General features: G+C 33.6%; 1 protein-coding gene across 1 annotated transcript; it reads left to right on the top strand.

The window, feature by feature from the left end:
- The first annotated feature begins 5,731 nt into the window (after nucleotides 1-5,731).
- On the top strand, nucleotides 5,732-17,550 carry LOC130636498 (misshapen-like kinase 1). The gene is made up of 27 exons (XM_057446238.1): nucleotides 5,732-5,844; nucleotides 8,240-8,491; nucleotides 9,075-9,123; nucleotides 9,326-9,387; nucleotides 9,734-9,824; nucleotides 10,294-10,366; nucleotides 10,449-10,506; nucleotides 10,834-10,888; nucleotides 10,971-11,052; nucleotides 11,157-11,238; nucleotides 11,321-11,573; nucleotides 11,654-11,718; nucleotides 11,974-12,131; nucleotides 12,426-12,478; nucleotides 12,588-12,727; nucleotides 13,024-13,164; nucleotides 13,348-13,411; nucleotides 13,495-13,560; nucleotides 13,684-13,761; nucleotides 14,046-14,113; nucleotides 14,286-14,355; nucleotides 14,431-14,531; nucleotides 14,785-14,878; nucleotides 15,112-15,246; nucleotides 15,491-15,571; nucleotides 15,653-15,792; nucleotides 16,343-17,550. Exons 1-27 carry the CDS (start codon nucleotides 5,806-5,808, stop codon nucleotides 16,421-16,423), a joined length of 2,631 nt encoding a protein of 876 aa, XP_057302221.1. The 5' UTR covers nucleotides 5,732-5,805; the 3' UTR covers nucleotides 16,424-17,550.
- The last annotated feature ends 469 nt before the right edge of the window (nucleotides 17,551-18,019 follow it).

The raw sequence follows: 18,019 nt of genomic DNA on the forward strand, positions 1-18,019 counted from the left end.
CATAATGGCAGCGACACGGTGACAAAGCAACCTCGTGTCCACGTATTAAAAAATTGTTTTCTTCTTTGTTACTATTTTTTGTCATCATAGTTGTTGTAACAATTATAACTATTTCCCATGTTTTGTTTTCAAAGGTAGGCTCACGCTCAAATCATTTACAGAAAACTAGGGAACTAGAGCGATATTACTTCTACACTTCATCATAATTAAACAATGTGAATAAGAGTAAATTAGTTACCACGCCACTCAAAAAAACGTTAAAGGACTGAATCAATTGCCAGTTTCTTTATAAAGGCTGTTATGACAAAGACGTATTTTGAAAATAAAGCTTTTTATGTTTCAAGAGTTTTTCCCTCATTTTTCTTCAGGGTCTTGTGGACCCTGAGCCGTTATTACGGAGTGGCCAACAACTTTTCGCCGCTATTAACTTCATTAACAACAAGGCAAAAAACGCCCTGGGAACGAGGCTGCGAATAATGGTCATCACGTCAAAAGTGTAAACGCGAATACCAATTAAGAAAGATTAGTTTCGTTACAAATAAATCCGCAAAAAGGAGCACGTTTTAACAATATGAACACAAGAATTTAATAATTGTAGCCATATTTGAAAACCTCGTGCAAAACCCAGCAGCTTTTTACTTCAATGGTCGCCTGGAACAGGTGTGTGTTTTAACATAACATAACTCTGCGTGGGGCAAGAAATATGTCAACCTCGCTCCCAGCGCCTGTTGTTCCTTTTCTTTTAATCGGAACGAACATCGCCGGCCCAATGTCAGAAAAAATACAAGATACCCTGGGGACTATGTATATTATTTATGATTAATACGACACCAAAATTTATTTAGTTTTGCATTACAGTGGAGATTCGTGTGTACTGTTTCCTCGTAGCAAAAATCCATTGTTTGAAGCTTTGAAGACCGTGTGTACACTCCATCCAATTTTTAAGAGCGTACACTTGATTCGAGAACAATGTAATTTTTTGAAGTTATTGTTTCGGTTTGTCTGTTCAACATTCATATTATTGTTAAAGGTTTATCGTTTCTTCAACATGACAGTTAGTAGGCGACGTTTCCGGAAGATGATGGGAGAAGAAGGATCTCCCTCAAACGTCGTCCACAAAACTATTATTATTGTTCAAGAAATGGTAAACCTTCAACATTAATATAATTTTTTTGCCTGACACTTCTCCAACAACAGATATTTAAATAAACCGCATTTAATATAAACAGGAAATTGAGAGTAATTTGCTGCTGAAAATTATATCCCTCCCCACCTGATAAAAGAAGTACTGGAGATGAAGATGGGTGGCCGTTATATAGCTTTGTGATATCATACATGAATGGACCACATGAGTTTCGTAGAGCCAAGTGAAAGAATAACGCACTCCCCAGCGGAAAATATGAAACAAGAAGCAAATTATAATGTATCAAATCACAAATGATAGTGCCAAATTTAAAATTTCAGGACAAATTAAAATATATTGCGAAAGAATGCTAAACAGGACTCAATGTTCTTCTTTTTCACGATTAATATCCTCTGAGGAGAAGAACATTTTTTTCCCGGTGACGGTGCTTTCGAAAACATTCCCAAAATGCATCGTAGCTTTATACAGAAACTTTTCAAAACATTGAAGAACATCGTAATTCGCACCGTGCCGTGTTTCCAAGTAAAGTAAATGATCAACTGCCTATATTTGTAAATAGTTATCACTGGCGTATATCTTACTACTACATTGTGTAGCTACTCTGAAAGTAATATACTTCTCCCATCTTTCTCCCTGTTAGATTTATGATAAGGAGCACTCTAGCTAGCTGGTTGAGCTAGCTAGAACTAGATAGCGTGTACTCTCCTTCAAAATTTCTTTCACGTCATTAATGCATAGTTAATGATTGATGTTATATGGTTGGCTAGATTTCCTACTTTGATGGGAAGCATTGTGTGGGGGGCCGTCGACAAACAGTACACGCTATCTAGTTTGTGGCGCCGTAGATTAGTGGTTATAGCTCTCGTACTCTGTGCAGGAGACCGGGGTTCGATTCCTCTTGACGGCGATTCAACATGGGCGAGTGAATGTTACCATAGCCCCGGGTTAACCCAAGCAATGTGAGGGAAATTGGGAAGATGGCACACTGTGTGGGCCGTTGGATGTTGCTGGGAGTTGTCTAGTAGAGCGCGGGCTCTAATTGGGTCTGCGTAGCTCAAAATGAGCATTAAATACTCTAGGACTCTCCATCTACGCCATGGCCCCTCCTGGAAATAATAGACAGGGTATATCCCTCGATATTTGTGAGGCTAGCCATGTAAAATATGCACATCTATCTATCTATCAGTTTTCGTCTCCGTTATAGAATTTCCCTCCCTCCGCGCTTTACGGAACAATTTTTGTGGAGACTTATACGAACACGAGATACATTTTTTAACAACCAATTCTAGATTATGGTGGATTTTTACTGTGGAAACATTTTCTAATTTGTTGAATTTTTTTCATTTTCCCTAAAAAAACAAAAAAGGTGAGAAAGTGAAATTCGTCTCCATTTTTATATTTTTAACGGATGATGCATTACCCCCTCCCCCCCTAACGGCCAATTTGCCGTTAACAGAGACGAAAAATGTTTGTCGACGGCCCCTAAGCAAAGAAAGCCTTGGGATGAAGTGTAAATGTATTTTTGAGTATTTTTGGCTGATTTGGATAAGAGTGATTGAACTTTGATTATTTAATTTTTTTGCAATATTTTGAACCTACCTAATGGACTCTTGTAACTAATTTTACTACGATATAAGAAGCTGCCGACTTGCAGAAAGTTATTTTTTTATTTATAGGCTTGATCAGAGGAACTGAATTCTAGTTTCCTTGAAGAAATCTTAGTAACTAGGCTAGCCCTTAGCCATTGTTAAATTAACACCAGCAACAAAGTTTCTGTTTTTTTCATGGAAGAAATATAAAAACGAAAGTCACATGTGTGACTAACTTCTGCATGATTTTTGTTTAAGAAATAAAATAAATAAATTAAACTTCGTGAAAAACGCATTAGATTTTATTTTACTACCCACTTAGGTACTTTGAAATACTTTTTTATGCTAATCGCTAGCGCGACTAAGTTTATATAAAGTATAACATAATTCTTTAAACCACAAACTAAAAATTAGGTTTTTATTCTGATGTCATGTGAACAGGAAGTAGGTTTATGGTCTTTTAAATCCTGGAGATTCATCAATGGTAGATGTGATTCATTAATGGTAAATGTGATTCATGTAATGGAAAATCCAGACTAATTGTATTTTTTTTAACAATGAATTAATTTTTTGAATTATAAACAAAAAACATTTAGAAAAAAATATAATTTAATCAACATCTTGTATGTTGGTTATTGATCATGACATGGAAGCCTAAACGAAAAAACTAAACGTTTCAAAATCTGTAAATAAAAGAGCAGTTTTATTCGCTATCTGCTTTGAAGCACCGTTAAATAAGCACCAGTAAGAAAGTTCCTTATTTTTTCATGAAATATAAAATTTAAAAGCCACATGTGCATCTAACATCTGTTAAATTGTTAAAAAAAATAAATTAAACTATCTGCACAACTTTTTAGAATTTATTTTACTACTCACTTGGGAATTTTTGTTGGTTTGAAAACAATACATTTTTTACTCTAATACAGTACTGGAAAAACTGTTAAAATGCGATCATAAAAAGCTTTTCTATTGCCGCATTTTGTTCTTAAACTGTTAAAATGTGATCATAAAAAGCTTTTCTATCGCCGTTCTTAGTTCTTAAATTTTTAAAATGTGATCTAAAAAGAAAGATTAACACTAGCTGTATACCCTAGATTGTTATGCATGAGTTAAAAAAATATAACACAAACGAAGTATAATTACATTTAAACATCCGCGATCATTGTTGAATACACTCTTATTTTTAAAATACTTCTGTTATAAGAAAGTGTTAATGGCCTCGATAGCTTTGAGAATGATATCGAGGCAGATGCATCGCCAAGCCCTCTCGATACAATTTGAAAGTAAAAAAACTTCTATCGTGGATCGAGAATACCGTCGCGATACGCGAAGCGCGATGTTAAACAACATTTTTCCAGTACTGTAGTATAATATAATTTTAAAACTAACATTTTTTTCTTTTTCTTTTTTTTATTTATTCTTTAGAACTTAAAGTTTGAGCAAAGTTTTTTTTGTGACGTGATGTGAACTTTGTAGGTTTGTGAGCTTATGCTTACTTATGTTACTTATGTTAACTTTTAAAGTTGTAGCTTCACGCCTGTCGTGGACGACCAATGTCAGTCACAGTCACTTCTTCCTCTTCTTCTACTCCATCTCTAAAGAGAGGAGGATGAGGATTAGATTGAACTACAGTGACTATACTGTTTTCTTAGGCTTCTTTTGTCCCGGTGATCGGAGGTTCATCTGGGAGAGTTTTGAGAAACTTGTCGAGGGCTGTTTTAAACTTTAAAACTGGACATGAAGTGATGCTTCTGAGAGACTTGGGCAGGGTGTTGAAGGTTCTTGGAGCTTGATAATGGAAGCTGTTGTGTAGTTTAGCGAAGCTTGTGGAATTGTTCAGCACCGATGGTAGTTGAAAAAGACGGCCTTTTCTTTGTGTTGCATGGGTTTGCATGGGTGGGTGAAGGTTTGGGACAATGCCTTCAGCTATTTTCCAACTGTATATGGCGTGATAGCGTTCATGTTGTCGTTGTAACGAGTACAATTTGAGCCGTTTAAGTGTGTTGTTGTAAGTCATTCTGCGTACACAGTTGATCTTTTTCAGGTAGCTCCATTGCAGAGCTTCTAGTACCTGGAGTCTAGGGGTGACAAGGGATTTCTATAGTGGTAGAATCCAGCTTGTATATAAGTTGTTTTGTATTTTCTACGATTTTATTTATATGCGATTTGAAGGTAGCATCATCTGTCATTAGTATCCCAAGATCTTCGCTTTGTGTTTTTGGTTGGATTTGTGTTGATGCTGTTGTTTTGTACTTTGACTTTGACTTCAGATCTAGGTCTTTCCTTACTGCAGGAGTTCAAACTTTGTATTGTTGAACATCATGTTGTTTTGTTTAGTCCATTTATAGACTGAGTTTAGGTCTGCTTGCATTTTTTCAATGTCACTTTCAGAGCTAACCTTCATTGTAAGTCTTGTATCATTTGCAAAGCTTGAGAGTGATGCGTCCTTTACAGAAAGGTCAATATCCTCCATAAGAATTAGGAAGATGAGCGGTCCAAGCACACTTCCTTGTGGTACGCAAGAGATGGCTTTTGTGGTGCGTGAGTGGTGATTGTTTACACCGTTTACGCATTCCTAGAGATTCGTCAAAAAACATTAATATGGTAGATGTGACACACATGTTAAAATATGTTTTGGATTAATGGATATGTTCAGACTAGTTTTATTTGTTAACAATAAATTAAATTACATTTGGAACTACTAGCTAGAAACATTTATAAGAAATATACCTGATTTATAGAACTAATTTTTAGTTTTTATGGCGTGCAATAAATGCACGTCTGAGGTATTTTATGGATGCTTTTGTTAAATAAAATTATGGCAAATTATAACGTTTATGTGCGTGTGCGATTGCATGCTATTCCTGGTGATGCCTGGTTTCATAAGTCTGCAAATAAGCGTGACTTTCAACTACTGGTGTGTAATGTACCAAAATTTTTGTATTAAATTTTCTAACAACTGGTTAATTTTATACATGTAATTTCATGCAATGTACCATTTAGATTAAATCTGTTTAAAAAATACTATTGAAATGAATTGATACAAAGTGATATGAGGTGACAGAACAGAAAATGGAAACATTGGAGGAAATCGATTTAGCTAACCTTAGAGTAAGTTTTCTTTTATATGTTTCTTTTTTTACTGATTCTTTTCACCTCTTCAATAACCTTATTATACCTGGGCATGCGGTGCCACCAGCCTGATAGACTAGGCATAACATTGGTCCAGTATGTTACTGAGTGCTGAAATTTTGTTACTTTTTTTAACTTTTATTGGAGATTGAGATAAAAGTTTTTTTGGGAAAACACTCTGCAGGGGGTATTTCAAGGATAGGAATAAATTTTGTTGACTTTTGAAAAGAGCTAACATTATTTTAAGAATGTTGTAATATGTTGTGTTTGTTATATAAAAATATATTATGCAGGTTTCTCACCAGGTGGTTACGAAGAGATTGCTAAAAGGATTTGCAGAAATGACGTCTTTTCTGAATCCCAATTACATCATTATATTCATTTCTTTACTTCAAATCTTAAAGTGCAATATTCTTAGCAAGTTGACACAACCTTCGATATTTGGATTTGTTATTTTTCTCTGAACAAACCCACTACGAGTGATTGTCCAATCGGCATATTATTTCTTTAATAACAACCCAAAGTATGTAGGCATTTTAATAGGAAAGGCCAAATTGAGTAAGTTTGAGTAAGTTTAGAACCTTTTATAAAATTATATAGCCTGTTCTAAAGGTGTTAAAGTTGTTAAAAATGTTCAAATGTGTTTTTCTCTGGCTTGATTTTGCAGAGGAGTTGATGGATATATCAGGTTTGTTTAACAAAAGTAAGAAAGCTGTAAGAAAAAGAATTACAGGATTGTTTTTCTGACACCTGGGGATAAAATATTGCTATCACATTTTTTTATTATTTGTTTATTCTGAAGTTGTTGTCCCTAGAACTCAAAAGAATGTTTTAGGACATAAATTTGATTACTTCGGTTCCCAGTATTTTTGTTTTTTTTAGCATTTTTTCTTCATTGTGTCAAAACAAAAAAATACAAGAAATATATATACAATATAACAAACTACATTTATATACTTGACTTTTTAAGTGGTGCTTTTCTACTTTTATGAAAATAAACAATTTTGTAGGGAATTTCATGGTGATTATAACTTTAATACTAAAAGCTCTACAGTATACATACTTTAATCAGAGAAATTTTAGCGAAACTTAATTTAGTGTTTTAGCGCGTTTTTGCCATTTTCGCTAAATTAATCTCGCGAAAACATGTCGACAAATTGCTTAAATTAATCCACGCTACATTTTCAAAAACGTGATTCGCTAAAGTAAATCCAGTTTGTTTTTTTGGATTTTTTTTACGATTTTTGCAAAAACTAATAGGGGAGCGTGTTAAGGCAAATATATAGTTTAAATTTTCAATTTTTTTTTCTTTTCTAAGAAATATGTGTTTTTACAGTCAGTCTATGTAAGCTATTGTTAAAAACGAAAAATATTACACAATTCAGTCTAAAACTATTACATTTTCTTCCCGTTTTTTCTTCTTTTCGGGTTTGTTTGAATCCCCGATCAAGAAAAAAAATGTCCTTGTGTCCATTGATTTCGTTGTTTTTTTGTCTTTACTGGTTTGCTGTTCACCATGGCGCTTTTGCGATTTGAAATCTCTGCTGATTCCAGTACCACATTGTCACCAAGTATTGAACCAAGAATCACCGGAGGGTTCGGTTCAGTGTACAAGGTATTGATCAGATCCAATAACGATCTAGGAGCTGACCACACTTTTTTGTTTTCGCCATCGTCATCTTGAATCGCTTGAGATTTCCAAACCGCCTTGAACTAATGGTGACCTTTGGTTGTTCGGTAGTTTTCAGAAGTTAAGACTGCCGTCATTCTTGCACCTCTGTCCAACAAGAATTTTGTAACTCTCGATATAACAAAAGATAAAAATCTTGAACAACGTCTCGCAACACTTTCAAATTTTTTAAACACTATTGTTTAAAGTATGACGTCATTCAAAATGTTATTTTTGATTGATATGAGCACAAAGAAATGTTTCACAGAATGACCTCACTCTAAAGGAAACCATATAATTTAAAAGTTGTCGGCTTTCAGGAAAAAGTTTGTGCATTAAATATTTTTCTTAAAATATAGCACTTGCTAAAATTAATCCATGCAAAATTTTCAAAAATAGCTATTCGCTAAAATTAATCCACGCGAAATTTACTGAAATGGCTATTCGCTAAAAAAAATCCAAAAAATATTAAGATTTTTCAGACTCGCTAATATGCGCTAAAATTAATCTCGCTAAACTTTCTCCGATTAAAGTACAAAGTATAAATGCAAGCCAAGTTAAACCATCAAACATCAAGGATCTTATTGGTTCTATGACATCAATATAATTAGACTTTAACAGAATAATAATCTATTAAATGCATTAAAAGCATTGTACAAGTAAAAACTTGATATTTATATTTTTTATTATATTTTGGAAAATTAGGAACCTGCTGCTTACTTTGACCTGATTGAAGTTGTTGGAAATGGGACGTACGGTCAAGTGTATAAAGGTCGTCACAGAAGGACAGGGCAACTGGCAGCCATTAAAATAATGAGCGTGACTGAAGATGAAGAAGAAGAAATTAAGTTGGAAATCAATGTTCTGAGAAATCACTCCACACATAAGAACATTGCAAAATACTATGGTGCATTTATTAAGAAAGGAGCACCAAATGCACAAGAAGATCAGCTATGGGTAAGTATTTTCTCATCATTTTTTTCTGTCTTAATCCTATCTTTTTGTGTCTGATTAGTCAAATCATAGATAAATAAAAGGACATAAAAAGTCTCATTGTTCAGAAGGGAAGAGGGTTGTTCCGAGTTGCCTAAAATAGCCACCCAATAATTATGACATTTCATTTTATTATCGTTTGATCAATTCTTTTCATATGCATTTCATTGTAACAGGATTTTGCTTGAAGCAAGTTCTTTAAGGTGTTCTGGACCATTTTAAGACCTAAAATTTCTTATGTAAAAAATAAAAATGTAAAAGTTATAGCTATTGAATAATACAGATACATAATCCTAAATGCAACTTGTGATTTTTTTTGTTTTTGTTTCTTGTTGTTTTTGTTGTTTTTGTTGTTTTTGTTGTTTTTGTTGTTTTTAGTGTTTTCTTATTATTCGTTTTCGATTTTATTATTTACGAATATGTTGTAAAAATTAATAACAATCTCCCAATTAATTATAATTTTTTTACATTGGCATGAAGCAACCATCACTACTCACAGTTAATTCACTCTCTAAATTATAAATACAAAATCTTCTTTGCTTTCTAGTTGGTCATGGAATTTTGTGGTGCCGGCTCTGTAACAGATCTTGTCAAAGGTATAATTTCTTAATTGTGTTTTGTCCATGTAGAGCAGTGATAATGCAATGAATTTTTTTTGACAGTATTTTGATAAAGCGTTCATTTTATATGTAAATTTAAAATGAAAATTTAATACGAACTTGCAGATACAAATACAGTTCCACTGATAGTTTGTTCGTGCTTGCAGGAGTTGTTATGACAATGTAATTTTTGCCATAGCAACAAAAGCCAGATCACTGAAAGAAGACTGGATTGGTTATATCTGTAGAGAAGTTTTAAATGTAATGCTTTCTTTTTTTATACTTCTGCTTTGTAATTCCTCTTCTTATGATTTAGGCATTATCTTGTTGTTTTTATTTTACAAAATGTTCTTATTTTCTTTTTGCTACTGTCTCTCTTCATATGCATTTGTGGTAAGGCTGTACAGTGAATTAACCAGTTGTCAATGCCACCATAAATTTTGTCTTGTCTCTGTATCATAAGACGTTACAATCTTCATGGGTATCATACACTTTTAGTGAGAATTTTCCTACGCATAGTGTAAGAATACACTTCTGTGTTTCAATCATTTTTTAATCTATGATATCTAAAGTTGAGTAACAAGGCAAATAATGTTTGTTTTTATAGGGGGTGAATCATTTGCATAACAAGCATGTTATTCACAGAGATATCAAAGGACAAAATATATTACTGACTGAAAATGCAGAAGTTAAATTAGGTTAGTTGTTCAAAATCTAAATCAAAAGCCGTATAAATTTTGTTGTGTTCCATAGCAAATGTAGCGAAGTCAATATTGAGTATATAAACACATTTTTTCAAAGAAAATCATACTTTTTAGATTAATTGTTTACTGTTGTGTTTTTCTAAAATGCCTTGTAAAATTTGAAATTATGTTTGAACTCGTCCTTTTCTAACAAAATGTATACATACTTTATTTTCTGTATGGGAAAGAAAAGAGGAATACAATGTTATATGCACAAAAGATATAATCCCTATTTTTGAAATATTTCTCAGGAGTTATGGTGGCACAACTTTAGGGCAGTTTTAGTATTCTGCATATTTTTGTGACCTGTCAACAAAAACTAAATATGATACTTTTTGATGTATTTATACCTGGACAATCAGTAGAATTAAGGCATTATATAACACCTAGATGAAAACATCACCTATGCTATGTTTTTTTTCAGTTGATTTTGGTGTTAGCGCGCAACTTGATCGAACAGTGGGAAGAAGGAATACGTTTATTGGTACTCCGTATTGGTAAGAAAGTGTTTCATGTTGGAGCAAATCAAACTTCTACATTTGCTGCATGCAATATTTGATTTTTTACCTCAAATTTTAGGATGGCCCCAGAAGTGATAGTCTGTGATGAACAGCCAGATGCTACCTACGATAATAGAGTATTAATTTTATTCTAATTATTTTTTTTTCTTCGAATTATGATTAAGCCTCTACGTAGCTCCTAATAAGACTTTTGAAAAGGGCTGCATCTTAAATTGCAAAGTATTCCTTCGCCGTTTCAGGATTTGGAAACATTAGCACTCACAATTTAATTAGTGCCGGGATTAATTACATGTTGCTGACAGCAGTAATGTGAAAAAAAAATTATTTTTTTTCATATAATTTATATGATTTCATATTAATATTATTTCATATAATTTAGTTGTGGTCTATCTACTTTGTTCTACCTTTTGTTTGTCTCCGCTAATAACTATTTCCAACTTTAGTGTGACATGTGGTCAGTTGGAATAACAGCAATTGAAATGGCTGAAGCTCAACCACGTAATTCTTATTTTTTGGCTGATAAACCCACATATCTTTCAGTCTGATGTAAATTTCACACCATCTATCTTTTTTTTAATAGCACTGTGCGACATGCACCCAATGAGAGCACTTTTTCTCATTCCGCGAAGTGAACCACCTAAATTAAAGTCTAGAAAATCATGGTAAGTGTATAATACAAACCCTTTGTTGTTTTCTTTCTTTTTTTTTGTCATTTCTCAAGTGTTCTTATGAAACAGTTAATCTTTATTTTTTAAATATGTCATAGGTCAAAAAAATTCAGAGATTTTGTTACGGTATGTTTGATCAAGGATTATCTTCAAAGACCAACTGCAGAGCAGTTACTTCAGGTTAGATTTATGTTGTGATAAATTGTTTATTGAGAATTTAATTTTTAAAGTGTAGTATATATTTTTGTCTTTTATCCTTTAGCATGATTTCATACGTGGTTCTCGTGGGGCTGCAGATCGTAAAATCCGCATTGAAATCAAAGATTTTATCGACCGAGCTCGTCGTAGAAGAGGATTGAGTGAAAATGATGAAGATTACAATGAAGGAGACGAGTACGACTTACAAAAAATCCTCACTGAGGAAACTGAGGGTGATACGCTTATCGATGAAGCCCCTGGTGCAACACTTCGAAGAAATTTGACTATTATGCAGGGTGCGGAACCATCGCCTGTTGGTAAGATTATTTTTTTTGTTCTATTTTTCTAATGAACTTTCCCCGCATTATAGTTGCTTTTTTCTTCTGTTCTTGTTTAGACAAAGATTTTCCACAAAATGTTTTCGATGTTGACGAAGGACAAAGCACTATCAGACGTTCATATGTAAGAATTTCATAAACATTGCTGTGTAGTTTATTTTATACCTCGAATAATTAATGTAACTTTTAATGTTGTATTCAAAACTTCTGGTACAAAAAGTGTCAGTAAACCCCCTGTTGATATTGTGATTTCTGCTCCTTTGATTGTTTTATTATGCAATATAAGGGGCGTTACTTACAGTAGCTTTAAAAGACTGATGAAAAAGTCTATAGCAAGGTCGTAATGCATAAATCAGGGCATATGTTGTTCGATATTTAGGGTGAAGATACTCCACCACACCGCACACCATCTCCTTCAATTAGCCAAACTGGAAGTGATTTAGTTCCTGATGTTGCTTCCATAAAGAGTGGCAACAAATCAGAAAGTGAAAGTGAAGGAGAGTATGAAGAAGCGACACTCCAACGTGGAGGTGGAAGGTAGATGGAAACTAATACGGGTTTCGTGTTGTAATCTGTGCCATCTTTGTTGTACTAATATTTTTTAAATTAGAATTCTTGGATTGGATGGCCATTCGAATTTGCTAATCTGTTAGATAAGCTCTTCTGTTTCCGAAAAGAAATATTTGTTTGTCCATAAGTGTCCTGAATTTTCCGTGTGTTACATGATTTAGAATGTGTTTTGTATGTGTAAAAGTCTTGTGTGTAGCCCAGTCAGAAAAAACAGATATAATAGGGTAAGTGTGATTCATATTCATAAAATTTGTGTTTTAGTCAACCATACGAACACTTTGAGACACTCAACAGACTGGTTATGGATTTGGAAAGTAGGTCTTAACTTTATCACTGCATTTTTTTATGATTTTTGGAAAGATTAATTGCATTAAGCAGAATAGTGAGAATAGCAGCTCTTATGGTTTTTATTCTTCTGTTTAGCTCACAGTCTTGGTCAAGGGAGCATGAAGAGATTAATTGATGAGAGATCGGAAACTTCACAGACCAGTTTAGAACTTATAACAACGGGTCCACTACCTGATGTGCTGCCGCCACAAGAACCATACAAAAAACCTAGTAGCGTAAGTTTGACCTGTGTCGTGCAAAAACAAACAAACAACATATTTTCTGTTCAACATTGTTAATTTTGGTTTCCTTTTTTCAAAAAGGATTATGTCTTCCTTAATTGCTACATTCCATGCCAAACATTAGGGGTATGCGTTTAGAACTAATAATGTCTTTTTGATAGACCCTGAACTTGAATAATAGCAACAATTTTTAGAACCATTATGAAAAAAAAAAATGCCGATAAATTCATAAATTTATGTTTTTTCTAATACATTATTGCATTAATAATTATTATTCTTTGATATCTTAGAAAACTTCTGTAGAAGATACTAGACCGCCAGCGAGTAGCATTGCTGAACCTCCAAAAGCAACTGGAAGGAGAGCTGTTGCATCTGAATGTAATGTCAACGTTACTCCCGAAAGAACTCTCCAACACAGAGAGGATAACGATGTATGTTACACATATCACATTGAGCCACTTTTTTTTTCAACTTTAAATGTTTCATAATTTATTATATTACATGATTGCTATTTTTCTAATTCTTCGCAAATTACCACCAGACGTGATAGAGTATGTATGAAACACCATTTTGCACTCCTCCTATGTTGATTTTTTTCAATTGTTATTTTTTAGCTTCCAGAGATTAGAAAGTATCGTCATAAATTCCGCTCTGAAATCTTGTGTGGTGCATTATGGGGTATGTATGTCGAATGGATGTTCTCCCTGGTTATACTTGTGATTTAGCACTGTACTTATATTATGTGTCTTGCTGTTATACAGGTGTGAACCTTTTGGTTGGTACTGAGAATGGTTTATACTTGCTAGATCGAAGTGGAAATGGAAAAGGTAGGAACTCTTGTTACCGTTACTAAATTATTTCTCACATTGCTTCTCAACTCCGTTTTTTCAAGCGAGGACGGCATTACGTCATTTACCTATTTAAAATATGTAGCTCAATTTTTCTTTCAGTGTTTCCTCTCATAACACGACGACGTTTCAAACAAATCGACGTTCTGGAAACTTTAAACGTACTTGTAACAGTTAGTGGTGAGTATGTTGTTGTTTGATGTTTTCATCGTAAAATTCTCACCTATATGACGCTATGAACTGTTATACCAAATGTACGTTGCATGTAGAGATTATGAACGTTTTTCCGACGGAATTCTCATAAAATATGGACCCACACTTTATGCCTTAAAAGTGCTTCTCGGTATAAGCCATTATCATTACTTCGCCATTATTTCATACTTTGTGGGTTAGCAGTTGAAAATACCTATAATCTCATTGGATGCTTTTCATAAAGATGTTGAAACGTTCTTTGTTATTTTTAGGGAAATATGATAAACTAAGAATATATTATTTATCTTGGCTAAAAACGAAAATTGTAAAAGGCGAAGAAGTAGGTTCCTTCTTGTGTTCGTTCGTGTGTTCGTTCGTGTATTTCTGTTTGTTGTTCTTGTTTGTTCGTTTTTATTTGTTTGTTTCTGTTCGTTTGTTTGTTCCGAGGATTTCTCGGTGTCTATCCCTTTTTACTGAATGCATTCTACTAATACGGCACTCTTAATTATTAGGCTGAGAAGTTAAAAAATCGTGACTACACAACAGTTGGTGACTTCGACGGTTGTACACACTATAAATTAGGTACGTGAACAAAATTCTTTATTTAACCATTGCATTGCTTTATTTATTTCTAACGATTCATTTCATTTCTTTTAGTAAACTTTCATCGCATCAAATTCTTAGCCATTGCTGTTGGTAATGCAATAGAGGTGTATGCTTGGGCACCTAAACCTTATCATAAATTCATGGCTTTTAAGGTAAGGAAAAATGATAACAGTTTTACGGACTGAAATAGAAACACGATTTTGAGTGTAGATTTTCACTAACGCTACCTTGACAGTTGCGTTACTTAGTTTTGACACAAATTTAAATTAGCGAAAAATTCTCTTACTGCCAAAATGTCTTGGTAGTGACGTGGTTACGTGGTAACCTTCAATGTGCTCGCCGTTGGCTTGTTGATATTGTAAACACGTAGTATAAAAATTTTTATATACATTTTATATCATTTAGTCCTTCCGCAATCTCTTTCAAAAACCGTTAATGGTCAACATGGCAATACAAACAGACAGTAGTAAACTGCGAGTGATCTACGCTTCAGAGTCTGGTAACTAAACTTAAATATCGCAGTGAATTTCTTGTTAACATTAAACCTGTGTACCAGGATAGGATGGATAAACTACCAAAACTGTTTAGATAATCTGAAATCAATTCTCTTTTTTGTTACTCAAAATGTGCAACTTGATCTTGCATGAAATGTCTACTTAGAAGGCGGTTTAGAAACCTTTTAAATTTATCTCTTTTAGCAGATCGAAAAAGTTTTGAAAACATATTTTTTAGGTTTCTATGGTGTTGATCTGGACTCTGCTACAGTATACGATATCTACGTTCCACGCAACGGAGACTTCATAAACGCACACGCCATTGTACCTCTTCCAAGTAGCAATGGAAGAGTTATATTGCTTTGTTATGACGGTTTGTGAATTATATTTTTGTTTAGTTGCTACAGGCTAAAAAGCTGTTGTGGCTTATGCTAAATTGGCTTTATATATAGTGACCTGAGTATAGGTTTAAATACAAATCCTTAGGACCAGTCTGCACAATTTCCGGAATTAAGTTTTTTGGAAACAAATGTAATTTTTTTGGTGAAACCCTACCCACTCTGCTCACCTATAACGTAGTAACACCCCTTGCTTACTATTGATACCTTGTTTTCTAGACGAGGGTGCGTACTTCAGTACATCTGGTCGACAAGTTAAAGATGCGACGATACGTTGGGGTGAACCACCCTATTCTGTTGGTATGTAGCTTCCACATTCGCCGTGAATTTCACCTTATCAATTTTCTATCGTATAGCTAATTATGTAATGTTTATTTATAGCTCATGTTGGCAGTGGTCAGATAATGGGATGGGGTGAGAAAGCTATTGAAGTAAGGAGTCTGGAAACAGGTTTACTGGATGGCGTTTTTACTCACAAAAGGGCGCAGCAATTCCGATTTTTATGCGAAAGAAACGAGAAGGTAAAATCATGTCTAATGTTGAATTTGTTCTCGTTGTGTTGTCATGTTACAGACGTCTCGATTTGAAGTAGGGTATAACAGTTGATCCACGCCTATTGTAACTAATAATAATGCGTAGGAGCAGAGAATAGCAAGGTTCGCTTAACTGGGATGACCGTTGTTAATGTAAATGGAAAAGTCTTTTTTTTCGTTTGTATTTTGCAGTGTAAACAATTGGAATATTAAGGTTACCCTCATGACATTAGAATTTGAGGGTCATTTGCATTATGGGATGTAAGGGTGTTTATACGAAACTGAGCTAGCTCGGTTAACTAAGCTGGATCGGTTGCTCTATTAAACTTTTATTGAAAATAAAACGTGCTTATGGGAAGCGAGCCACCCAGTCTGTCAAGATCTCAGTTGAATTTGCCGGATGATTTTTCCCCATGTAAACACATTCTACTAAACCTGCCCACCTAGGCGGGATGGCGTTTCATGTCCATGTAACCAGTTTAATGTTTTTATTGTTCAAAGCCCACAGCCAGCAAACTAATTTGCATTTATATTTAAGGTGTTCTTCGCCTCCACTGGTGCAGCTGGCGGACAAATCTACCACATGACGCTGAGCAGTACTTTTAAAAATTTTAAATAACTTTACTCGTCTACATCCTCTCTGTACACCGACTTCCTATTCATACTTCACCACTACCATGTCTAAAAGAGATAATAATATGCATGCACTTTGTTATAATATGAGCATGCGCGTTCAAAGAAGAATTGGTTTTTTTATTTGCAAAGTTATTGTATAGTTTGTTTCAAGTCAGGAGGTTTTTTTTTAACAAAGCTGTTTCCTGCATCTTGTGTGGAATTGATTTCTTTTTCGCTGATTATTTGAACGATCTAAATTCTCGCTTCATTGCTTCACATGTTTTCGAATAACTTGATGTTACTGTAGATGCTGTAAATGACCGGTTAGATGCCCCGTGCCTATTTTTAAAATTTTGAATTGTACCCTGGGTTTTTTTTCACGCAATAACAATTATTTGAAAAGGGCGTTTATTTGAGAAATTGTATGATGAGAATTGCCCTGATGTTCTTTTTTATCTTTTTTATGAACAATGAAATTTAATGTGTTGCAAAAATTTTCTACTAAGATAAATAGGAGAAAAGTGAATGTTTTCATCATTTTAAACTTTATTTTCGATCCACCCTTTCAAATAAAATCCCATGCTTTTAGTATACACTGATCGTTTATTGAGCATGGGCGATGTTTAAAAGGCGGGCGTATGATCAATCATTTACGGTTGATAAACAGCTTGAAGATCAATTAATGCGATAGTTTTACCAATTGTCTTCACATTGAAAAATTGAAGTTACTTTTAAATCTGCACCATTTTTTCTTGTTATATTATAAATATATTTTTTAGTATTTATTTCTACGTTTTAGTTTTCTTTTAACTAATTTGAAATTAAAATATAAAATTAAAAAAAAATTAAAGTCAACGAATCTTAAAGACCCTGTGGAGGAGTGCAAATTTCGTTTCATCCAATCTTCTACGTGAGTGTCTTAATCTGAGTTTTATCAACGTGATATTTACTTGCTTTCAATATATAAACTCGAAAAAAATGTTTTTAATTTTAAAGAATTATGTTGTTTTTTGCGTAAATTTTTTGGCGAAAGAATTTTGTAGATTTTTGTGTTGTTTTTAATTTGTGTAATACAACGTCGAAGTAACGTATTTTAATGACGCGCGAATATATATTATAACTGTTGTTGAACATGTCTCGTACGTTTTGTAGGTTGTGAAATATTTCAGGTTACCTTAAGAGAGAGGAGTAAACAATGTTTTCGTCGATGTGCGAAATTTTTTTCTCGCATGGAGAATAAATGATCTGCTGTCATACTTCTGTGCCTCATGTTTACTTTCCTGTATACCTGAAGAAAAGTGTTCCGATAAGATAATTTTTCAGGCCATTTTTTAGGCAAAATACACCTTTTCCGAATTTTCAATATAATAATTATGACGTCATCCAAAATTTTATAATGGTTCTGTGCTCTTCAAATAAGAATATTCAGATAGAATATTAAATTATCATGACAAAAATTAAGTTTTTAGAGCAATATAATATTCTGGTTGGATTATATATAGATTGAAAGAAAATAATTATTTTGAAAATGAGGCTATTCTTAGGAAGCTCGGTTATATGAAGGGTTTATCCGTAACTTTCGGCTCGGAATTTAAGCACT

The sequence above is a fragment of the Hydractinia symbiolongicarpus genome, chromosome 3 (assembly GCF_029227915.1).
Source record: "Hydractinia symbiolongicarpus strain clone_291-10 chromosome 3, HSymV2.1, whole genome shotgun sequence".
Taxonomy (NCBI): Eukaryota; Metazoa; Cnidaria; class Hydrozoa; order Anthoathecata; family Hydractiniidae; genus Hydractinia; species Hydractinia symbiolongicarpus.

Coding starts and splice junctions, on each gene's coding strand:
- LOC130636498 (XM_057446238.1), top strand. CDS start 5,806: ATGGAAACATTGGAGGAAATCGATTTAGCTAACCTTAGA. Junction 12,479..12,587: donor ACTGGTTATGGATTTGGAAA/GTAGGTCTTAAC, acceptor TCTTCTGTTTAG/CTCACAGTCTTGGTCAAGGG. Junction 13,762..14,045: donor CGTACTTGTAACAGTTAGTG/GTGAGTATGTTG, acceptor TGTTATTTTTAG/GGAAATATGATAAACTAAGA.